The sequence below is a fragment of the Hylobates moloch genome, unplaced genomic scaffold (genome assembly GCF_009828535.3).
Source record: "Hylobates moloch isolate HMO894 unplaced genomic scaffold, HMol_V3 SCAFFOLD_5, whole genome shotgun sequence".
Lineage (NCBI taxonomy): Eukaryota > Metazoa > Chordata > Mammalia > Primates > Hylobatidae > Hylobates > Hylobates moloch.
Window position 1 is genome coordinate 129,033,913 of NW_026652280.1, and position 26,553 is coordinate 129,060,465.

Consider the following 26,553-nt stretch of genomic DNA (forward strand, 5'->3'; position numbering starts at 1 on the left):
ACTCTACTACACACTAAATAAAAGAGTATTTTATCTTTTTCTTTCTCTTTCCAAATTTCTTAATAACTTACTGGAAATGAAAAACTTAAGCCTCCAAATTTCTTATAAAATTTATTGCATTTATAATTATTTTCCCTGGATAAAGTGGGGCTTTTATAATTTTAGAACATATATTCATGTTATTTAATTTTAATTGATAATTCAAAAACTATAAAGCACTTTCTTATTTTTGCCTTTTATAGAGATGTTCATTTTCAATATTAAAAGATAAGTAGGCCAGGTGCAGAGACTAACACATGTAATCCCCTCACTTTGGGAGGCTGAGGTGGCTGGATTACTTGTAGTCAGGAGTTCAAGACCAGCCTGGCCAACATGGAAAAATCCCGTCTCTACTAAAAAAATACAAAAATTAGCCGGGCTTGATGGTGCATGCCTATAGTCCCAGCTACTCGTGAGGCTGAGGCAGCAGAATTGCTTAAACCTGGGAGGTGGAGGCCACTGCACTCCAGCCTGGGTGACAGAGCCAGACTCTGTCTAAAAAGAAGACGATAAGTAGTCATCAGTAGTTCAGTTTCTAGTATTATATATGTAGTTGACTACATGCTTACAGCCAAAAGGGGTTGATTAGACATGATCTCTGACCTTAATAAAACAAAAAATGAGACACGTCATAAAAATATAAGACTACCACAAATATATATTAACAAACACAATCATCAAAAGGCTGTTGTACAAAGTGCTTTCTGGCATTATGCTTCCAATTGGAAAAAAGCTGAAGTATTGATAAAGGTCTTTAAAAGAAATGTTATCTGAAAAGAATGGGTTTTGATACAGATGAAAGTTTTATTTCATTTAGCTGGAACAATATAGAGGCAACAATATTGATTCTTCATTCATATCTAGTGCTTACCAAAAGCACTCTCACATATTTGATGAATAAGGAATTGAATACATGTGCACACATAGACTAAGTTATTTTGACTAACTCATGGGGAAAATTGTAAGTTCTCAAGTTCATTAAATAGAGCAGGGAGGATAGATGCAGAAAATAGGAGTAATAGAAGTGACTTAAAATTTATATAGGTTCTATATAAAAAGTTATACCACCATTTATATGCCCCCATGTCGTTGATTTTTTATGGTTTGGCAGATTGGTGATTTTCTCTACATACATTTTGCTTCTTTCTTTCTGTATTTCTTATTCTACTTCCTAACATGGAATATTTATTTAATATTTATTTAGTAAATATTAAAATCTTAAACTCACAGTATTAACATTTAACAAAATCTTTTTAGGGACAAAAAGCCTAAAGGGGTAGAGTGGGAACCTAAGTTCACTGAATCTGTTGTATAGTACATAATGGAATAGGCATCTTATCCATGCAAAGTTAAAAAAAATACATAATATAAATATGCCTGACGAAGAAAGAATTTTGATCTTCATGTCTCAAGTGATGAAACCAAGGCTGAGAGATATGACATTTCCCCAGTCATATTGCTTGTGCATAGTATAAGCAGAATTCAAATTCAGTTGATGGCTTCAAAGCTTGTGTACGTGTGTGTGTGTGTGCGCGCATGCTTGTATGTGCCTGTGTTTTTGTTCCAGTTAAATGTCTCAGGATCAATAAAAACTTTATCTTCTACAAGAATGATTATTAATTTTCTTACATGTATAGGTTTAAACGAGGCTCACTGAACTAAATGTATAGTTCTAAAAACGAATCATATTGTATAAAACTGATCTAAAATGTAGTATATCTAAGATATGAAAAGAGAATTTTTCAGAATAAAACTAGTCAAACCTATTCTTCTGTCTCCATTTTTTTTTTCTACGAGAGTATCAGTACGATGAGGGCAGGAATTTTCATGTGTTCTGTTCACAATATATCTACATTCTTCTTTGCCAAATATCTGAGGACCCACAGGTTGTTCATTGAGGGATGGTGACAGCTTGACAGAGTGTTCTGTGTGCATGTACTTTCTGTCTGTGGTGCTAGAGACATTTTCTATTCAATTAATGTACATCAGTACATTCACCATTACAGCTTGAGCCAGAAATAAAAGTAATGTTAATTCACCCTTCTCACACATGCAAACTTCTTGAAGTTTAGCCCAAGTATTTTTTTAAATGCAGCAGATTGGAGTTTATCTTGGAAGGGTGCTTCCATCTGTGAAAACTGTCATTGGAAGAAGGAAGAACACTTTAAAATAAATCCACCAGCTGTATTGATAATCTTGTAGTGATATGAAGACTTGAATATGATAGGACTATTTGTTAAATTAGTTATACCATATGACAGGGTAGCGGCTTGCGAGTTTTCCATTTCTTGATAATGACTTTGGAAATCATTAAATTGTGGAGGAATGACACTAATGCAGTTTCATGCTGTAATTTTAAAATAAAAAGCAAAGTATAGAAGTTAAATTATTTTTAAATTAACTCACCTAAATGGCATATGTTGTGCCTATGGAAATGCTTTAAATACCCCAAGGACTAATAGAAAATTCAACATCTGCAAATTGTGGGTAAATTAGTGGGCCAAAGAACATTCAATGCCTAATGTGTTGATTTGAAAACCACAAACATTTCAAATATTATTTTTGTCTTTAGATTTTTGTTAGAAGAAGGATTGAAAGTCCTAATGTTTTGTACATAAAATATCTCTATGCAAAAAAAAATCAGATATGTATTTTGTATCCCTCCTGACATAGCCCTGTACATTTTTTCCTCACATGACGGAACACTGAAATGCTTGTGACTGATTGAATAACATGAACCAGTTGAAGTAGTGTGTATTTTCTAGAAGGAGACTGCTGGGGTGTCTATAAAGTACCCTTCTAAATTTAAATTTTCTAGCCTTTACTTTTAAAAAGAATGAAGAGCTCACAGAATAGAAATCAAACCTCTTATGTAGAAAGAGGACTCAAGAAATCTTCCCACTTGCTATGAGAGAAAAAATTGATATTGATCTTGACATTCTCTGTGGGAAGAATTGAGGAGGTGTTCCCCTTCTAATAGGTTTCTGAGTGTCTTTGGCTCTGAGTACTAAGATCCCTAAACAATGGAGTTATCTACCATTTCTTCAAAGTTATTTGTAATAGATAGATTGCAAAGGTGACTTCTGAATCATTGCTTAATATTGGTTCAACCCATTTTCAAAATCACGCTTCTTTATTGTATGAAACATGCCTATGCTTTCCTCTTTCTAGGCATCTTTGTTTAACCTCTCTCAGGCTCCCTACCTTTCCCCTTCCTTTCTGAGAATTTCCACATCATCTATTCAATATTTTTCTTAGTTAGTTTCTTAATACTGGAACCCTTCTATTAAAAAGCTTTAATTAAATACTAATCCCTCAGCTTGCCAGTCAGAATCCTCCATAATTTGGTTCATGCATATTTTTCAAATATATCTTCTAATAATCTTTCCCAAGTGAATGAATTACCTCAGCCAAATTGCCAAGTCATTACACCAAGCCCTATTGTGAACTTTCTTGAATATTTACTCATATCAATCAAGAATGATATGGCTATGATTCTCTCTTGTCTTAGACAAGTCACAACCAGAATCATTTTTACTGTTACCCATTTAAAGCTGATGCTGGACACCTTAACCTGAAATGACTTCTTACTCTGATGCTAAAGCATCTTGATATCAGGAAGCATATACTTGTTTTTTTCAAAAAAATAAACATACACATAACGCTTTATATTTAGAAGACATTCAATAAATCCTTAGTAACTTAAAACAATTTTTTAACCTCCTACAAATTTTATTTTGGTGAAAGGGTTACACTTAGAGTCATGAGAGTGTTAAGAATTATTAGACAATTTCATGGCAGTAGTAGATCAGGCACTCGTAGTTTGACAGCTATAGAAAAATCATGAGCCATAAGTATAACTTTAAATATTTTATTTGTTGCAATTTTTCAAACGTGTCTCTTTTTCTTCTTGTGATATCATTTTATGTGCAGTCTTGAAACCAATTTGGGGCCCATGAAACAGTCAATATTCTTGTGGAAAGATACTTAAGTGTTTAATTGGATTATGTTTTTTTTCTCTGCTTCTTTACCCCAAGTATCCTTAAAAGTGGTCTACCAATTGCAGATCACATTTTTTTTTTGCATGATACTGTTTTTATATTACAAGGAAATTTCTAATTATACAATGGGAATTTTGAGTCATGGAGTCAGTCAACAAATATTTGTTAATGAATCACGTCAGGTGTTTCTGCGATATCATGTAGGAGGAGGAAAGAATACTGACAGTGACTTTGAGATTATTTCTAACAGTGATGACCTGCTCAGTTGCTTTTACTAAGTGAAGAGATCAGTGGGCTTCAGCAGGAACTAAGTATGTTTGCTTAGGAATAGACTGATTAATTCTAAGTTAGTAATTGCTCATTTTCATTATTATTAAGTGAAATTATCCAAAACCAGAAAGTAAGGTCAAGGAGATGACTGTGTCTTTTTATTATCATACTAAAGTATTGTTTAAATACAAGGGAACAACTAAGTACTATTTAGTTTTCTAGGAGAAAGAACCATTGGCTCACTTCTCTATTTATTCTTAAAAATTCAACCTATGAATGTACATGTTAACTAGTAGATTTACGTCAAGTAGAGATGCGATTTCTATTCAGAAGAAAAATGACTCCAAAAGTTATGTTTTATTGCTCTACAGGTCATTGCCCAGTTTTGTGTATAATCTGGCTATTTTATGCAATTATTCCTTTATTAAATTGAGTATATGATTCCCACTCCTTTAAATGCATGCTTTAAAACATAACAGCTTTTATTAGATATTTTCACTTCCCATTTATTTGTTCATGTAAGTGAAGCTGACAATTCACCGATGTCTAGTACATTTGCAGTTTCAACCATCACCAAAGTCAATTTGAGAACAATTTTATCACCCCTAAAAAAAACCTCCATACTTATTAGCAGTTATTGTCCATTCCCTCTCAGACCCCCACATCTATGATTTACTTTTAGTTCATTTTTGTGTTTGGTGTGAGATAGGGTCAAACTTCATTCTTTTGCATGTGGATATTCAGATATTCCAGCACCATTCCTTGAAATGAATATTCTTTCCAATTGAATTGTCTTAGAACCATTTTCAAAAATTAATTGAACATAAATGTGAAGGCTTTTATCTGGACTCATATTTATATCACATTGATCTACATGTTTATCCTCATGTCAGTACCATACTATCTTGGTTATGTTAGCTTTGCAGTAACTTTTGAAATCAGGAAGTGTTAGTCCTCTGGCTTCATTCTTATTTTTCATTTTAGCTATTCTGGATCCTTTGGATTTTCCTATGAATTTTAGGATCAGCTTGTCAAGTTTTGCAAAATCAGCTGGGATTTTAGTAGAGATTGTATTGAAATTTTAGATAAATTTGGATAGTATCATCATCCCAATAATTAGTCTTTTGGCCCATGATCGTGGGATGTATTTTCATTTGTTTAGGTATTATTTAGTTCCTTTCAACAATTTTCTGTAGTTTTCAGAGTATAAATTTGAACTTTCTACAGTTTTTAATACATATAGTTCTGAATAATTTATTTTGTTTGTTGCTCTTGTAAATGGAATTATTGTCTTGATTTTATTTTTCATTTGTTCATTACTAACATATTGAAATACCATTAGTTTGCATTTTAATCTTGAATCCTGTAAGTTTGCTGTACTTTTATTACTTCTCATAGTATTTTAGTGGATTAGTTAGGGTTTGTATATACAAGATCATTTTACATGGAAATAGAAATAGTTTTTCCCTTTCCAATCTGGATAACTTATCTCTCTCTCTCTCTCTCAACCAATCTCTCTCTCTCTCTTTCCTTCCATCCCTCTCTCTCTCTTCTTCTCTATCTCTATCCCTCCCCACTCTGTCACTTCCTCTTTCCTTTTATGCCTAATTATCTAGCAAAAATTTCAACTGCTATGGTGAATAGAAGTTGTAAAATTTAGTGTGATGGCTGATTTTATGTGTCCGATGGATTGAACCTTTGTGTGCCCAAGTATTTGGTTAAATTTTATCCTGGATGTTTCTGTGAGAGTGTTTTTGAATTAGATTGACATTTAAATCAGTAAGGTTAGTAAAGCAGATAGCCCTCCCAAGTGTAGGTGAGCCTCATCTAATCAGTTAAAGGACTGAATAAAACAAAAAGGCTAGCTCTACCCTGAAAAATACATAATTCTTCCTGACTACCTTTGAAATGGAACATTGGCTTTCTCCCCTACTCTTGGACTAGAACTAAAACTAAAACTTAACCGGTTCTCAGGCCTTCCAAGTGAGACTTGAACTAAAACATTGGCTCTTCTGTGTCTCCAGCTGGCAGACTCAAATTGCAGATCTTGGAAATTTGCAGGTTCCTAATTGTGTACCAGTTTCCTATAATAAATCTCATATGTATATATATACACACACACACACACACACACACATACACACACATATATATATGTATACACACACACAAACACACACCCCACATACATCCTATTTGTTCTGTGTCTCTGGAGAACTTTGACTCCTTGATTAATGCAGTGAACATTCTTTTCTTGATATTGGAGGAAAGCATTCAGTTTTCACCATAAAGTGAGATGTTAACTGTAGGTTTTTGTAGAGGCCTTTTATTAAGGTGTTGAAGTTTCTTTCTGTTTGTAGTTTGTTGAGAGCTTTTGTCATGAGGGATGTTGAATTTCTCAAGTGCCTTTTCTGCGTCTTTTAATATGATTGTGTGATTTTTTGTCTTTTATTCTACTGATACGGTATATATTTTGATATAAACCAACCTTGCATTCCTGAGATAAATCCCTCTTGTATGTTCTAGAAGTATTTGTCAGAAATTAGCATAAATTGTTATTATATGTTTTATACAATTCACTGATTAAGCCATGGCAGCCTCAAATGCCCTTGACTCAGATTTTACTATCTTTATTCTGTGTTTGTTAATGAGGTAAATATAATCTTTCACACATTTTTCTTCTCTGTGTGTAAGATATTTCTGTGTTAACTTTTGGATATTATACTTTGACAGCTTAATGATTTATTATTAACCTGTTTTAGACACTACCGAAGACTCTGACAAACACAATGGTAAATCTGATCCAATTTGGGGGAAGAAACAGATCCTCATCTCTTGATTAAAAGAAATAGACTTTTAACTTATTAAGCTTTTCATTGAACTGATGGAAAGACCACAACTAAAAGAACTATGTAATAAAAACTACTTAATATAAAGTGTAATGAATCTAATGGACTAGCTATATGTCCTCCAGCTTACATTGAAAAGAACTTTTGTGTGTGTGTATGCATGTGCGTGTGTGTGTTTACATCTTTATGGACCGTAGCTGAATAAGATCACTGTAACTAGATTCTTTTTTTTTTTTTTTTTTTTTGAGACGGAGTCTTTCTCTGTCCCCCAGGCTGGAGTGCAGTGGCGCAATCTTGGCTCACCGCAACCTCCACCTCCTGGGTTCACGCCATTCTCCTGCCTCAGCCTCCCGAGTAGCTGGGAATACAGGCGCCCGCCAACACGCCCGGCTAATTTTTTGTGTGTGTGTTTTTAGTAGAGACGGGGTTTCACCGTGTTAGCCAGGATGGTCTCGATCTCCTGACCTCGTGATCCGCCCGCCTCAGCCTCCCAAAGTGCTGGGATTACAGGCTTGAGCCACCGCACCCGGCTAGATTCTATAATCTATTGAGCCATAAACAGTATACTTTAGTATGAATCCTGCCTCTGCCACTTATCTGCTTTATGATCCTTTGCTAATTATTTACCCTTTATATTTCAATTTTATTGCTTGTGAATTTAATTTCATACCACATTCTTACTGTATATTCAGAAAATATATGTAGAAGAACTGTTCTTATATGGCAGACGTAACTGTTCATTGCTGAAGGGACACTGAACAAGACAAATACTGTTAAACCACCACGAATGCTGTGAAAGCTGTGCATTAGCTGTTATTTTAAAATGTTTATTTAGTTCCAAAATATCAGTTTGATTCTTTTTAAACAGATTCCAGTATTCTGGTGCTGTTATTAATTGTTTCTTTTTTTGTCTTTTCTTTTCCTGAATTTTCATCAAGGTTATTTTTAAAAGTCTTTTTTTCTGACTTAAATTTCTGGATTACCTAAGAGTTTGCTTATTTTATTTATTGTTTTCTTATTACTATCAGGCATTTGGTCCTGTCTCTTCTTGCATCTAGGAATTTTTGATCGATCAATGGACATCCTATATAGTGAGAGAGGATAACAGTAAATAAAATAATTGGTGCTAAGAGTAAATAAAAGTCTTTTAAAGTGCTGGAGATTTGTTAAAGGGTCAATAAATAGTAAATGTCATTGTTACTTTTTGTTATCATCAGTATTCTGTAATCACCAGGAATTTGTACTTATGTCTGAGGCTTTTTATGGAAGCAATGTCTGTGCTTTCAAAGACCTTCAAAATTATTATTAAATAAAAGCCAAAGGAAAAATAAATGCAATATGTTTGTATTGTTAAGTGCATTCTACCAGCTCTATTCTTAAAATGTATTTTAGAGCAGTTTTAGATTTATGGAAAAATTGTGACAGTAGTACAGAGAGTTTCCATATGCACTCATAATTACTCCTATTATTAACACCCTACATTAGTATGGTACATTTGTTGCAATTAATGAAATAATATTGATACATGATTATTAGCTATAGTCCCTAGTTTATTCACATTTTCTTAATTTTTACATTTTTTTCTGTTCCAGGATATCATAAAAATCACCACAATACATTTACTTGTCATGTGTCCTTAGGCTTCTCTTGTCTATTAAAATTTGCCAGACGTTTCTTGTTTTTGATGTACTTGATAGTTTTCAGGAGTACTGGTCAGAAGCAATTCTTCCTTTTGATTAGAGGAAAACATTCTCCCAGATATTCAGCTTATTATTCATTCTTTTTTCAGGAAATAATATGTTCCAAAAATAATGAAAGCTCTGGCTGCTTTTAATTTAGTTAAATGGAGGATAACCTGAGTACAACCATTTTTTGTTGTTTTAAAGTTTAGGTTTTGAATTTGTTCAGACAATGCCATCTAATTTTCATTTGTTAAAAAGTGAAGTGAATAATTTTTGACAAGATATAGTTAGATGACTTGTAAATGAAAACTATTTACAGAACATTTATTATATTTTAAACTTCAGTTTTCCAAAATTGATTAGTTATTCATTTATCAACATACTGTGCATTGAATATTCCTATGTGTCAAATACTCTGCTAAGTTTTAATTGATGGTTCCTGATAGTAGTATTGAAACCTATGCATCTTATACACATCATTATCTTCAATCTGATTACCTAGTAGAAGAAATAATGTTTGTCATAATTTGGCTGTTTACAGTATATTTTTAAGTAGTAAAATTTTATTTTGTACTAATTTTGCAGAACTATTATGGAGCTGCTAAGATGATTTTTTCTGACAACCCACTTGGTCTGACTTGTGGAATGGTATGTCCAACCTCTGATCTTTGTGTAGGTGGATGCAATTTATATGCCACTGAAGAGGGACCCATTAATATTGGTGGACTGCAGCAATTTGCTACTGAGGTATGTATGATATACATGACATCCCCCCACTACCATCACCATGCAAAAATATCTTAAAATAACTTTAATCCTTGGTGCTCTGTTGATACCCAACATTTTTAGTGTGACACACAGCTCAAGTATGTTTTGTACAACAAACTTTATTTTTATTCAGCAGCTTGGCTACAAAAATGAAGTTTATAAAACCATATGTCAAATTAGTTGCAATCCCAGCAGGTTATTAAAATACTTTGACTGAAATTCTATAAATTAGATGATCCGAAAATAGAACTTATTCATTAACTTTATATGGAAGTATGGCAAGGAGACCCTCTTACGAAAAGACTATCTTCCTTAACGGATTATTTTCCCTGAAACTCCCCTTAATCTTTAAAGCTTAAAATACAGCATATTTCATTGTATTCTTTGAGTAATAAAGGTTAGAGAATTTTCAAAAACCCTGAAACTGAGTAATGTTATTTAACCACATTAATAATGTCATTAGATTTTGTGAACTTATAGATTGGATATAGTCTTTTATTTGGGTAAAAAATGTATAATGAAATAAAATGAAAGCACTTTTTTTTCCTATTTATCCCATAGACTTTGATCCTGGCTTTCTCTTTAATGAATCATTTGTAAAAACTTTGATTCTCCAGACACTCTTGGGCTCTCTGAGGTCTCCTATTTGGAGTCAACAAGCAGGTTAATTCCCATGTATCATTTCAATGATCAGCTTATATGAAGGGTATAGTAAGATTTTATAATCTTTGGGGACTAGTTGGCTAGAAGGTCAAATTAAAGTGCCCGTCAACACTAGATTTTTAGTTAATGACTTACCAATCTCGTTTTGTCAACGTAAACACAATGTGTTCTTTCATTTTAGGACCCTTCCCATAATATTCCTCAAGCTTAAGTCTCACTTTGCTTTTAGTAATAAATCAGGGTTATTCCCTTCCTGCTTTCTGACAGGTTAATTCTAAAGAAGAGCTCCTGGGAATAAGGAAATAGAAACAATTCAAGGTTGTGGATTGTTGCAATAAATTCTGGGATTTAATTTCTTTTCTTACCAAATTCAAAATTGCATTAGGCTTACCTGACCAGTACGAAGTATGATCTTTACTGCCTGTGAAAATCCTTAGTTGATGGAGAAGATTCACTTGAATTCCTCCTCACCTTTCTTTGGGGACCCATTGCCTCTTCATTAAAACAGGGCAAGCTTTCACAGATGCACTCACGTACTGTGTATATCAACTAACACAGCATTTTAAAACAAAATGAATTAAAATGATATCATTAGTAATTGATCTGGTCATGAGAGGTGTGTGTGTGTGTGTGTGTGTGCGTGAGAGAGAGAGAGAGAGAGAGAGAGAGAGAGAGAAATACATTATTCCTCTGGAAACTCTCACATGGTTTTAATTCTTTTCTCTGGGAACACTATCCCTCTGGAACTCTTACTTGGTTCTACCACTCCATTCCCAGAGCAGAATCTATTTAAGACAGAGACATGTGCCTTCAGAACAGAATTTATTAGAAACTCACTAAAATTTGAGAGTGGTCACACTTAGGTCTTGCCGTAAGTATCACCTAATGAAGAGTTATGCATAGATTAGGACTGCAGTAGATGCATTTTAAGTGAATCAAGGAATTTAGAATAGGAATGTATCTGCCTATTTCATTCCAATTATAGTTTGTATAACTGTGATTTCAATATCAAATTATAAATTAAAAATGTCCTTGTGGGAACTACTGAGAAAAGCTTTTTGTCCTTTTTTTGGGGGGGTTGGCCGATTATGGTGCCTGATTTTAGAAAGTCCTGTATTCCCTAGGTCAGTGTGTGGTTTACTTAAATTTGCCCAGCTGTCAAAGTTGTTAGGAAGTTAAAAAAACAACACGAGTAACTACTTTTTCACTGATATTCATGGAAAAAAGTACAAAGTGCAAAATGTTATTCTTTCAAACTACTAAACTATTGACATGAGTAGTTAAGTTGAAGTGCAATATGATGCAAATAATTTTATGTTTTGATTGTTTGCTAAAACAATGATTGTTTTTTGACCTTTAAAGAAATACAAATCTGTTTTTTCAATCAAATTAAGCAAAGGTTAGGAAAGCAGATTACAATAATATGGTATTTTTCAAAATTGTTTTTCCTTTGACTTACAAGTGATTTTTAAAATACCAACTCAGTAGTCTGCCATTATTGGTTAGGTACATACCTTATTCTTCTCTAGTTTAACGTGAGCGTGTGATTTGGAGGGACGGTAGTGGAAAAGGAATAAATCACATGATGCATAGCCTTACGTAGAATCAGGAGGCCAGCTGCTTTTTTTTTTTTTTTTTTTTTTTTTTTTGCGGGGTTGGGGGTGGATCTTGTGTTGTCATTCCTATTCAATCTTTTGCTGTTTCCACATTTGTGGTGTGAACAAGCGACCTTCCTTCACACACTGGTGTGTTCATGTAGTAAACAGGCTACCAGGGTGATTGTGACTCACTCTAGGAGGCACTTTTTTTCCCTAGTAATATTTTAATCCTATGATAACATTGTTTCAATGAAATAACTGGGAAATAATAGTTTGGTTTAGATTTTATCAGTCACATGATGGTTTTTGAATTTCTCTGCACAAATATAACCCTTGAAAATTTTATTTTGAAAATTATTTGTGTATTTATTGGAATTTTGAAAGAATTATATATTATTTACATTTAATAGACCACCTAGACTCTCACTGCCTCTGAAATTTAATTAATGAATTGTTGGAAAAGCAGAAGGAAATGAGAATGCATCTTTTTACCCATTGCCTAAAGTTGGAAAAAAATGATTTTACATAGAAAATTAGCTGCATGTCAAATCAGTTCTCTTCTACTGATTAAAAAGTTATGGAGGCAATTTAGAAATATTAAAATTAAAAAACCCCAGTCTTCCAGAATTTGTGTGTCAAAATGAATGAGAGCTGGAAAATTTATACTTAAAATTACCACCTCAATTCTGAATTTTTAGGAATATACTGGATTATGATATTGACATCTAAATATAGAATTTGTTTCACAAAAACATTTTATAAGATTTTTCTAATATCTATGAAATATACCATTTTATGATATATACCTCTTAGCACTTTACTTGTATTTAGATTTTATACTTTTATTGTACTAGTACCCAGAATCTACAAGAAACTCAAACAAATCAGCAAGAAAAAACAATCCCATCAAAAAGTAGGCTAAGGACACAAATAGACAATTCTCAAAATAAGATATACATATGGCCACCAAAAATGTGAAAAAATACTCAACATCACCAATCATCAGGGAAATGCAAATTAAAACCAGAATGCAATACCACCTTACTCCTGCAAGAATAATCATAATTTAAAAATCAAAAAATAGTAGATGTTGGCATGGATGTGTTGAAAAGGGAACAAATGTAAACTAGTACAACCACTATGGAAAACAGTGTGGAAATTTCTTAAAGAACTAAAAGTTGATCTAACATTGGATCCAGCAATCCTACTGCTGGGTATCTACCCACAGGAAAAGAAGTCATTATATGAAAAAGATACTTGATCACACATGTTTATAGCAACACAATTCACAATTGCAAAAATGTGAAACCAGCCCAAATACACATCAGTCAATGGTTGGATAATGAAAATGTGATACACACACACACACACACACACACACACACACACACACCATGGAATACTACTCAGCCATATAAAGGAACAAAATAGTGGCATTCGCTGCAACCTAGATGGAGTTGGAGACCATTTTTCTAAATGAAGTAACTCAGGAATGGAAGCCAAACATCATATGTTGTCACTGATAAGTGGGAGCTAACTTGTGAGGACACAAAACCATAAGAATGATACAATAGACTTTGTGGACTTAGGGGGAAGAGAAATGGTGGGTGGGAGTATGAGGGATGAGACTACCCATTGGGTACAGTGTACACTACTTGGGTGATGGGTACACCAAAGTTTCAGAAATCACTACTAAAGAACTTCTCAATGTAACAAAAAGTCACCTGTTCCCCAAAAACTATTGAAATATTTAAAAATGTAAGAAATTGCTGTTGTTTTAAGCCAAAAAAGAGAATGGAACTGACATGCAATTCTAGATGAAATCAGGTGACTCATTCAGAAAAGAGTTGTCTTTAGATTTTCCTTTTTTATGTTTCTTAAAATTTTTTTTTATTTTCCTTTTTGGCTCTTAGCAAGTTTCTAAACTATCACCTCTCATTTGACTTTACTCAATCCTTGTCGTATCAACATACACTATTTGCAGTAATGCAATAAATACTTTGAAATATACAATAAATGATTAACTACAGTTACACTATTGTGCTACTGAACAGTAGATCTTATTCTATGTAAGTGTATTTTTGTACCCATTAACTATCTAGAATTGAATTGGATTTTTCATTAACACAAATAAATGAAAAATGCTTGAAGTGTTGGATATCTCAAGTTACCCTGACTTGATCATTACACATTGTATGCATCTATCAAAATATCACGTGTACACCATACACATTTGCCACTAATGTGTATTCATAATAATAAAAAATAAAAAATTAAAAATTGAAGAATTTTTTTCATGTAATATATAAAATGTATTTTGTTTTATTTGCTTTAGATTGGACATATATTATAGATAAAATGCTAAAGGCCATGATATTCCCTTCCCAAGCAAGCACTCTGATTAATTGATGAATCTTGTCTATGTTTTATGTTTCCTAAGAAATAATTGTACAAATAATGTGGAATTCTCAAATGAATGTTGAAGTTTAGAAACTTTCTCATCTGTTTATTGACCATTCATCTTCCTCATCTGTTTTAAAAAAATTTATTCTTTGTACATTGTGTCGTATGTGTGGTGATGGAGGGATCTAATGATATAACACACACATCCTGGATTCTCTACAGAAAGCCAGTTAACTCAATTCCATTTATTGTGTAGTTTGTTGTTTCCAGACTGATGTGTAATAACTCTAATTTTATACAGTAAGATCATATGTATGAATTTGTCTGCTTTTGTTTTTTTTTGGCAGGGTTCGGAGCTCTTTATTTTTTTTACATTGATCTATTTATGTATCCATTCACTGATACAAAATGTATTAATTGCTACAGTTTTATATTTTTTATATGATGGGGTGTTTTATTCTTGATTTACCATTTTCAGAATTTTGTTAACTATTCTTATGCCTTAATAACATGAAGATGGGATATTTCTTAAGGGTTAAAGAAATAATATACTATATATTCCAAGGGACTGTAAACATTTATTTCTATATTTTATCAAGGGTAGACACAGTTAGAGTTAAATTAGTCCAGTAAATATATACTAATACAATTAAAAATTTCAAGTCTTGTGAGACTACATTAAAGAACATTTAACAATTATTTAAATTACATCAACGTTTATGTTTTGCTTAAACACGATAATTGTTTTGAAGAATTGGGAATGGAGAAGGAACTTGTTCACTCAAATTAGTATATGATTGTTTTAATAGAGTAAATATTACTTCTACCATATCTTCACCTTGGATATGGAAGTCACTGAAATTCTTAAACTTTTGTATTCTACAACTATATTTTAGGAGAATATAGAAATATGTATTCTAATGAACAATAGAGTATTGCAGGTGTGCTCTGAAATAATGTATTTCTGTGATAAATTTCATCTGTCAAATAGAAGAGTGGAGACAGAAATATTAAGTGCAAGCCCCATATTAAAAACAGTCATCAAAAAGATGAGTATTTGTGCATAAGCTGAAAAGTGAGGTTGGAAATACTCTAGCTGTGTATTATGTTGATTGCTTTATAAGTAAGATGATCAAATGACCGAGATAGGTTAGAGAATGATCAGGACATTATTAATAATCAGTCCAGTACAGCAGGAGTAAACTAAGACCACCCCAGGCAAACTGGCTTATGTGAATACCCAGTGTAATAAGAGCCCACTAGGTAAGGATTCAGCTAATCAAACTAACATTGATTGGGCATCGATCAGCACTATGTGTTGTTGTAGACTGCTTCTTTACTATAAGTCCTAGGAAACATTATAGTTTCTCAGGAAATAATCAAAGCCAGAAATTGAAATAATGTAGTAAATGAAATAAGACATAGATGTTTACATTGGCATCCTTGGACTTATTGTCCAGTCTTCATTAATTTTTGTCACATGGTTTTGGAGGTGATTAGACCTTAGTGCAAAGGAATGTATCAGGCAGGGAGAAAATGCAGTTATATTGTACTTGCATAGTGCTTCAGTGCATTTTTGTAATATCTCACTCTAAAATGCTGATAAACAACGCTTGAGGGCATGCAAAACAGGTAATGTTTTTTCCATTTTGGACGTAAGGAAACTAAGAATCAAAGTGGTTACAAAATCACAGCTAATGCTAAATAAACTCCCAGTGTCCTGCACAATGTTGAGTACTTTATTTAGAGCTTGATTAATCCTCAAAATAACTCTCCAAGTAATGTAATTATTTCCATTTTATATATGAGTAACAGGAAGCTCCAGGAAATTAATTAAATTCCACAACATCACATCTAGTGAGAGGCAAATCTAGAATACAAACCTAGTGGTTTAATTTTCATTACTTCACAAACTCTTACTTGCCCCAGATAATGTTACTAGTCAAAGACAGAGGCTCAGTGTAAACCCTGGTTTTCTGGCTGTAAGGCCACAGTAGTATCTGTTGCATCTTCTAGACTAGCCAAATATACTTAGTCACCATACCTCACAAGTCCTTGTTTTTCTGTTAGATATGAAGCTACTACATTGAAATAGGTTGGGTAAGACCAACACATATGGCTTAGTTTTTTTTTTTTTTTTCTTTTCTTTTTTAACTTCTGTAGCCAGGAATGAATCTAAGTTTTATGGGGCTTCAGATAACAAAATGTTGGGTTCCTTCTTTAGAAATTACATTACAGTACTACTGAAAAATTTAAATACAGGGCCTTAGAAGGGGTCTATACGGGCCAGGCGTGGTGGGTCATGCCTTTAATCCCAGCACTTTGGGAGGCCGAGGCAGGTGGATCACAAGGTCAAATCAAGACCATCCTGGCCAACATGGTAAAACTCTGTCTCTACTAAAAATAAAAAAATTAGCCAGCCATGGTGGTGTGCACCTGTAGTCCCAGCTACTCACGAGGCTGAGGCAGGAGAATCACTTGAACCCGGAGGCAGAGGTTGCAATGAGCCGAGATCGCACCACTACACACCAGCCTGGCGACAGAGCGAGACTCCATCTCAAAAAAATAAAAATAAAAAAAGGGGGGGGTCTATGTGACGAGGGACCTTGAAGCGTTAAGTGTTTATCTGCAGTTTTATTTTATTTTGGAATGCCTAAGTATGATTTTGTGAAAGCTGTTATACAAGTAAATTTAGGAATAAGCCTAGCACATTTATGATACAGTTTGACAAACTGATCGATAAAATCTATCAGTTCATTATGTAATCTAAAACTAAGATACATTATCATGATAATGAAAAATTAATATATATAGCTAATAACTTTTTGCAGGTCATTTATAAATAGGATATAGATTAAACTATAGTTGTTAGATTAATGATATATCACACTTGCCCTATTATCCCAAAGTTTTATCACTTTAAATGAGATTTCTCTATACTACTTGTATTTAAAATAGTACTACCAATTATTTGTGAATATTTTTTACCAACACCCAACCCTCAAACACAAAGGTGAATTATTTCTGAGGGAAGTAAGATATAGATGAAAAATATGCATTAAGCACTAAGAAAATAAGTATTTTTTACCCTGGTAAAATGTGTCTCTCTGGAATGCAGATACAAGTAACATCTTTGAAGACTTGATTTGTGTCTCTCCTTTTACTCTTAATGCAATTATTAATAGAAAAGAATAATGTCTTGATAGAATTCACTAAATATCTGACATTCTTCTCCAAAAATCTTTAGAAATCTATTAAAATATTCCTTACTGGCACAGTGATTTATAATAGAACTGTGGGGCCAGACGAATTGCTAGATGATTTTCATCACAATATTTTAGTTTGTTTTAAAACTGTATCTTAATATCTAGAACTTAAAAATAAGCTACAGTGATTTGGGGGCAGTAACTTTGAAATTTACCAAAGTTGCATGGTTAAAATTATTTGCGGTTACTTTTTTCTACATTAGTTTAAAAAAAAAATGTAAATATATGCAATTTCGTGGGCAATTTACAGTTTTAAAAGATTCATTGGTTTAAGCTTCAACAACTTAAAAATGTATATACTTTCATAAAAATATTTGATGACTAATAATATAGACTGTTATAAAGCAATATTATTGTATCAACATGAATCACTTGTAAAAGGCATGATGCTATAAGTTAACATTTAAGCCACCCATTTATCTTCAAATAATGATGATAAATAAAATTTAATGAAAGTAGAAAAAAGATTAAGAGGTGAACTGAAAAACAAATATAAATACCTTTTGGGCCAGAAATGGTATAAAAACATGGAGACTAGGTTATTCTCTGCTAACTTCTGCTGGGAAGTGGTCTAGGGTAAACTTAAGCGCCAAAAACATCTTGCATGGTAGAGGACTGGACTCAGCTCCACCTCATAGAAAGTTCAATAAAAAAATAGGTGCAACTGCTGTACAGAGCTGAGGCTTATAGAAAGCTGCAGAAAGAAGCAGAGAAAGCTGTACAGCAGGTATTGTGGGCATGTGTCTATGGTACAGTGGTGTGGTTCTGTGATACCTCTAATCACCTTGGATTGGAGCCCTGGACTTTAAGAAACTTGTTTCTGCAGTGGGAGAGAGGGATAGGAGTATTGTTGATTGAAGGCCACCACATACCTGATACGAAGCCGCAGGGGGAGTGCACCAAAAGAGAAAAAATTCACTCAACATAAATGAGAAACAAAAAGGTGGAAACTACGTTAGGAAAGATAATCTATTAGTGATAATTTAAAGACTTACCTGATGGTACCTGACTTTATCCTAATGAAACACAAATAATATTATAATCAGGCCTTTAAAATTAATATGTATAAAATAATATCCTAAAATGAGATAAAATAAAAGAATCAACAGTGAGTTTAATATAAAAAATAGTTGACTGTAAATTTACACTATAATGACAATCTCAATAGAAAAGGTCAGTTTTGGGCTGGATAGAGGCACAAATTGCAGAACTAAAGAAATAAAAAGTAAAAATATGGTCTGGGTATTCAACTAGAGCACAATAAAGAGATATGAATGAATGAAAAGTTTAATAGAGAAGTTCAGAAGCTTCTAAGACTCCAATACACATGTAAGAGGAGCTCCTAAAGTAGAGAGAGAGAGAGAGATTGGCACAGGAGGAGCCTTAAAGCAGTTATGGTGGAAAATTTTCCTGAAGAAAGGAAAGATGAAAGGTCTTCACCTAGATACAGGGTTGTGGTAATATTGTGCAATACTAAACATAATGAGAATCAGAACTTCAAGATAAAGGGAAAACAAATTACTTGAAAACCAAATGACAATTACTCTGACCTTAGATTTCTCATCAGCATCTACTAAGAGTTATTCTTTAGAAGGAAGGAAACAAATGTAGAAAGAAAGATAAAAGAAACGATGTATAAAAATATGGTTGTGAATATAATTAAATATTGATCCCAGAGTAATTATAACTTATTTTGAGGTTTTAAAAATAAAGATGTAAAAAAAAGTTTTATAATACTGACAAGGAAGTGTTTTGGAAAATAAAAATAATGAAAAAATCTCTTAAAAGATGTAATATTCATAAACATTTATACACATGACAACATAACTTTACTTAAAATTTGTGAGGTTTATTTGTATAAAGTTTATTAGATTGATTTAAGATATCTATACTTTTCTGAGCCTAACGTAGAACAAGTCCATCATTTTCATGCACTTGCAGAACATTTATCAAAACTGACCATGTACTAAAAAACAGTGCCTTATAGTCCCCGACTTACAGTGATTCAACTTAGGATTTTTTGACTTTAAAATGGTGTAAAAGTGATACACATTTAGTAGAAAACTTACTTCCAATACTCATTCAGCTACATGATTTTTAACTTTCAGTACTGTATTCGATAAATTACATGAAATATTCAGCACTTTGTCTTATAACAGGCTTTGTGGTAGATTATTTTGCCTATCTGTGGGCTAATGTAAGTGTCCTGAGCATATGATTTTGGATAAGTTTCTCATAACCAAACTATAAACACTTACGTTTTCAACTATATTTGGTCAGTTTTAACCACACTATTCAATTGGTTTATCAAATATCCAATATAACTTTTGTATAGTCAGAATAACATGGACTATGATCTTATGAGTCAGTTCCTTTGTATAGAAAATGAACACTCATACCTAAAGTCGAAGATTTTTAGGATTGGAGATAAAAATACTAAGTTCCTCAGAGAGTGCCTTGTAAAGAGAAGGCATTCATCACAAGAAGTTATCACCATTGACTCTAATCTTCACAATAAATTGCTGGAGTAATCATTACTCTTTTAACTTTCAGAGTTGGTATTTAGAAAGGTGAAGTACTCTCTAATATAACATATATATTTTTTGTTGTTGTTTTTAAGATTTGGCTTAGGTGTCAATTTCTCTTCCAGGTGGGTTTACCTTCTCAAATACTCTGAGAGCACCATTTGTGAAAATTAACACTGTACCAGACAGGCTGCATAGTAATATAGTTTATTAAAAACATTTAGGACATATGAGTGCTCTGTTATCCAGGGAGCTACTTACTGGAGAGTCTATGTTTTTATTCATACTGGTGTCTAGGACATAGGAGGTACATAAACAATACCTACCAAATTGAAAAGGAAATTGAATGAAAGAATATTCTGATTTCAGCTAACAAAGTATTTTTAACCTGCCAGATGTATCTCTCAATGTCTATTTTATTAATATGAAAATTATGGAAAAAATCTTTGAGAATTACTAATACAGTAGTTTTGATAAATAAAAATTTGACATGACATGAAGTTTTTATCATTTTTAATACATTTGAAACATAGTTCTCACTTTTGGTGTTCCTGGTCTAATTGTTGTGAAGAAAAGTATTTGCCAAGAAGCCCAAGTATATTTCTTTTCAAAGAATGAATGCTGTGATTAGTATGTACTCAGTATTTCCTTTGACTTGTTTTACAAAAGAAAACAAATAACAAAGAAAAATTACAGAGAAGCATCTCCTAGAAGGTATGTAATTTGAGGTAACTTACTTTTGGATGCACAAATAGCAATCTTTCTTCATTCAGGCATTCAAAAGGTAACGAGACATTCATCCCACTAATTAAGTAACTCAAGAAACTGAAACCAGCAAAAGAAAAACTGATGTATTATTTTTATTAAGATTTATCTTAGACCTACACTGATGAAATAACATTCCTTTAGAAATTACCAGAAATTATTTTTATTTTATAATGAAATCAAGCTAAACACTTGCAAGAGTATAATCCTCTTGTGAGGTACGCAGAATACAATCATACTGTTAAAATTTATCCTTCAACTAGTAGAGATGTTCTAAAATTTCCAAGAATATTTTACTTCTCATGACTTCCCTATAGTATATATTTGCTATTGTTTGGTTAATTAGAACAAACAGAGTAATCGAGGAATAATTACAGCTATCAAACATTTATGTTTATTTTCATTATATACTCTTTTAGAAAGCAAGAAAAGTTAAAATGAGCAAGAGTTACCCTCAAATTTGAATTGGTAAATATACTTTTATTTACAATGCTTTGTCCTTTTTCATTTATAGAACACTATGTAATGATTAGAAAATTATACTATTTCTGTCTCCAGAAGGTGAGGAGACTTGGGAGAAAATCCTGTGGCTCCTCTGCATTGCAATCTTTCTATTTTAAATATCAGTATACTCTCTCCCTTTCTTCAAAGTAATGTGAAAATTATGGAGAAAATGCTGGTAAAGTCAATTTGGAGTGGTGAAATAAATGCACTTTCAAGATGAATATACAAGAAAATTAATATTAAAAATGTTCCCCAAGAATATACTATGTACCCACAATATTAAAAAATTTAAAAAGTAAAATTAAAAAAATATATACCATGTACTTACAAAGTAAAAAAATTAAAAAGTAAAATTTAGAAAAGGATATTCACTTGTGGATAATTCTTCTTCATTACCACTAAGGTAGAACTGTTTTCCTTGGTGACTTTTACTACTTTGTTTAAGCATATCACTGGAGTCCAGGAATTTTGAAATTCATCAAAATCTTGAGTGCCTATTAAAATAATCTTAAAATAGTCCAAGTGATAACAATATTTGTAGGGAAGGGAACACCTTAAAAAGAATACAAATGCAATGTTATAAGACAAGAAAAGGAAAGGAAACATAGACAGAGAAGGAAGAAATAAAACTGTCTTTGTTAGCAGATGACAGAATTGTCTATGTAGAAAATTCCAAAGAATCAACAGAAAAACTCCTGGAACTAATACAGAATTTTGACAAAAAGGGGTATAAGATTAATATACAAAAGTCAGCCACTTTCCTTTACAATAGCAATAAATGATTAGAATTTGAAATTAAAAGTATACCATTTACATTTTCATCCTTAAAAATGAAATACTTAGATATAAATCTAATGAAATATGTATAAGATGTATATGAGAAAAACTATGAAACTCTGATGAAATAAATTAAAAAAGCTAAATAAATGGAGACATATTCCAGGTTTCCAAATAGAAGACTTCTTATTTTCAAGATGTCAGGTCTTCCCAATTTGATCTATAGATTCAGTACAATCCCAAATCAAAATCTCAGGAAACTATTTTATAGATATTGACAAACTGATTGTAAAGTTTATATAGAAAGGCAAAAGATTAACCAACATAATATAGAACAACAAAGTTGGAGGACTCAGACTACCTGATTTTAAGACTTACTGTAAAGCTGCAGTAATCAAAACAGTGTGGTATTGTTAAAATAATAGACAATAGATCACTGAAACAGAATAGAGAGCCCAGAAATAGACACACATAAATATAGCCAACTTATCTTTGACAAAAGAGCAAAGGCAATATAATGGAGAAAGGGTAGTCCTTTCAACAAATGATATTTGTACTACCCTACTTCCATATATAAAAATGTGAATCTAGAAACAGACCTTACACCCATTGAAAATTAATTAAAGATGGATCATAAACCTCAATGTAAAATGCGAAACTACAGAACTCTTTGAAGATAACATGGGAGAAAATGTAGATGACCTTGGGTTAGACAATGACTTTTTAGGTACAACATCAAAGGCAAGATTTATAAAATAAATTATTGATAAGGTAGACTTCATCAAATATAAAAAATTCTGAGCTGGGTGTGGTGGCATGTACCTGTAGTCTTGGCTACTCAGGAGGCCGAGGGAGGATTGCTTGAGTGCAGGAGTTTGAGACCAGCCTGGGGAGCATAGTGAGACTCTCATCTCAAAACAAACACGGAAAAAAAATTAAAACTTCTACTCTGCAGGAAACTGTCTTGAAAGAAAATGAAAATACAAGCCACAGACTGGGAGAAAATATTTGCAAAAGACATACCTGATAAAGAACTGTTATGCAAAATGTCCAAAAGTCTCTTACAACCCAACAATATGAAAACAACCCATTTAAAAAATGATACAAAGACCTTAGCAGATATCTCACCAAGAAAGATACACAGATGGAAAATAAGCATCTGAATAGATGCTTCATATATATCATCAGGGAAATGCAACATGAAACAACAATGAGATACCACTATACTATTAGAATGCTTAGTCTGCTCAGTTTGCTACAACAAAATAGCACAAACCGGATAGCTTATAAACAACAAAAATTATTACTCTTGGTTCTGGATGCTGGGAATTCCCAAAGTGTTTGTAGATTTATAATATGCCCATAAGCTGCTTTCTGGTCATAGGCAAAGGCTTTTTACTGTGCCTGTCTCACATGTGACAGGGGCAAGGTATTTCTCCTGGGGTTGTTTTTAAGGGAACTAATCTAATTCAGGAGGGCTCCTCATGACCTAATCACCTCCTAAGTCTCTCATGACCTAATCACTTTTTAAAAACCCCACCTTTCTAACATTTGTGGTTAGTTTTCAACATATGAATTGAATGCAGTGGGGGCGTGGACACAAACTTTCGGAGGAGACCAAACAGCCAAAATGCAGAACACTGACATCACCAAATGCTGACAGGATGAGGAGAAATAGGAACTTTATTCTTTCCTGGTGGGAATGCAAAATGGTACAGCCAATTTGGAAGACAGTTTAACAGTATCTTGCAAAATTAAACATACTCTTATCATATGATGTGGCAATTTACCGCAAAGAGTTGAAAACTTACGTTAACATGCAAACCTGCACATGGATATTTATAGCAGCTTTATTCATAATCACCCAAATTTTTGAGATATCCTTCAGTAAGTGGATGCGTAAATAAACTATGGTACATACAGATATTGCAATATTATTCAGGATTAAAAAGAGAGGAGCTATCAAGCCATGGAGAGACATAGAGAAAACTTAAATGTATGTTACTAAATGAAAGAAGCCAATCTGAAAAGGCTGTATATTGTATGATTTCAACTGTATGGCATTCTAGAAAAGGCAAAACTATGGAGACACTAAAAAGACCAGTGGTTGCTGGGGAGAAGGTGAGAGAGGGATGCATGGAGATTAAGAAGATTTTTAGGACAGTGAAAGAAACTATTGTGTATGATGCTGTAGTCCTATGATGCTATTTTCATAATAAATTTGTGCAAACCCATTGAAGGTTCACCGGTGGTAATGAATGTACTGAAATGTACCACTATGGAGAGGATGTTGATAATAGGGAGGCAGTTCTCTTAATGCACAAACTATCTTAGTTCTCGGGTGGTGGGATAGCATGGTGGGAAACCAGATGATGTAGTTCAGTGTTTTTTAAATGCTTCATGAACAATTCTTGGTTTGTAAAGTGAATTTATTAATTATAATAACCAGCTATTTGTTAGTAGATTGACTAGAATATATTATATCAAAATATATTTCATCAGAATGTATGAATTTAATATATTAAAATATAACATTCTAAGTGGGTTAGGAATGACAAATTCATATAATTGTTTCAGTTATCATTTCTTATTGAAAAATTAAAGATATATAGTGAATTTTTTAATGATTACTGTGAAAATGTGATAATAACAGAGTTTTTTCTCAAACAAATTTACAAGAAAAAAACAACCCCATCAAAAAATGGGTGAAGGATATGAACAGACACTTCTCAAAAGAAGACATTTATGCAGCCAAAAAGCACATGAAAAAATGCTCATCATCACTGGCCATCAGAGAAATGCAAATCAAAACCACAAGGAGATACCATCTCACACCAGTTAGAATGGCAATCATTAAAAAGTCAGGAAACAATAGGTGCTGGAGAGGATGTGGAGAAATAGGAACACTTTTACACTGTTGGTGGGACTGTAAACTAGTTCAAACATTGTGGAAGTCGGTGTGGCAATTCCTCAGGGATCTAGAACTAGAAATACCATTCGACCCAGCCATCCCATTACTGGGTATATACCCAAAGGATTATAAATCATGCTGCTCTAAAGACACATGCACACGTATGTTTATTGTGGCACTATTCACAATAGCAAAGACTTGGAACCAACCCAAATGTCCAACAGTGATAGACTGGATTAAGAAAATGTGGCACATATACACCATGGAATACTATGCAGCCATAAAAAATGATGAGTTCGTGTCCTTTGTAGGGACATGGATGAAGCTGGAAACCATCATTCTCAGCAAACTATCGCAAGGACAGAAAACCAAACACTGCATGTTCTCACTCATAGGTGGGAATTGAACAATGAGAACACATGGACACAGGAAGGGGAACATCACACACCAGGGACTGTTGTGGGGTGGGGGGAGGGGGGAGGGATAGCATTAGGAGATATACCTAATGCTAAATGACGAGTTAATGGGTGAAGCACATCAGCATGGCACATTTATACATATGTAACAAACCTGCACGTTGTGCACATGTACCCTAAAACTTAAAGTATAATAAAAAAAAAAAAAAGAGTTCAGGCTTTGGAGTCAAGTAGCCTTAAGATAAAATCTTTTGTATGTGAACCTGACCACAGTTTTCTTATCTAGGAAATGGATCTGATAATTGTACCTCCATAAAAGTGGATTGAAGACTAAATGGTAGAGATTTAACATAAAGCCTAGCACATAGGATATATTTCAATAAATATTGGCCTTCTTATTATTGTGGGGAAATACATATTAGGTATACTTTTCATTCATCTTTAAATACTTCAGTCACTCTCTTCTGATATTAACAAGTTTATTTCATTTATTACATTGTTTTGGCAGTTGGCCCTTCAACTTAAAAATTAAATCATTGAATATTAGTTAGTTGATGGACAACTGACATTTGCTTTAACGAAAAAGAGAGGGGTCTTTCTCACCGAAAGAGCCAAAATATTTTATAATATTTTTGTTACATTATGAAACAATAGGGAACTATATTCTAAGAAAAATCTCTTAGGAATTTGATACTGTAAATAACTGGACCTAATATGTGTTTTATGTATAATTTGTTTGTAATTTTATGTTACACTTCTCTGAAGACTGATGTAGTTTAATAAAAGGAATGAAAAATATTATTTTTGGAAAATATTCTTCGCATTTGTGGACACTTTAAATTGTATAATTTGTTTTAACTATTGTAAACTTTTATTTTTAAATTTAACAAAATTAAGTGAACCCTCTTTTTAACTTACACAATTTATTCATTGGCAGTTTAAAGTGTTACATTATTAGTTATTTTAATTTACATTTTTCGTATAATGCCAACTCTAGATTTATAATTGATTTCAATTTTCATAGTTTCATAATATACTTAAATACAAATCACTACCCCCCATTCACCCACAAAATATTTTTGGAGCTATTTATTTGGCTTTTTGTCCATTTGCCCT

General features: G+C 32.8%; 1 protein-coding gene across 2 annotated transcripts in view; it reads left to right on the plus strand.

Annotated features, from left to right (window-relative positions):
* DPYD (dihydropyrimidine dehydrogenase) overlaps window positions 1-26,553 on the plus strand; it is an 870,422-nt gene that overhangs the window by 201,526 nt on the left and 642,343 nt on the right. The window contains exons 5-6 of one of the 2 annotated variants that reach the window (XM_032155292.2): window positions 9,427-9,588; window positions 10,171-11,320. In XM_032155292.2, the coding sequence (XP_032011183.1) occupies window positions 9,427-9,588; window positions 10,171-10,209 (201 nt within the window). In that variant the 3' untranslated portion in view covers window positions 10,210-11,320. Of the gene's footprint in view, window positions 1-9,426; window positions 9,589-10,170; window positions 11,321-26,553 lie in introns of those variants that run through there. The other variant, XM_032155293.2, reaches the window with a different exon arrangement.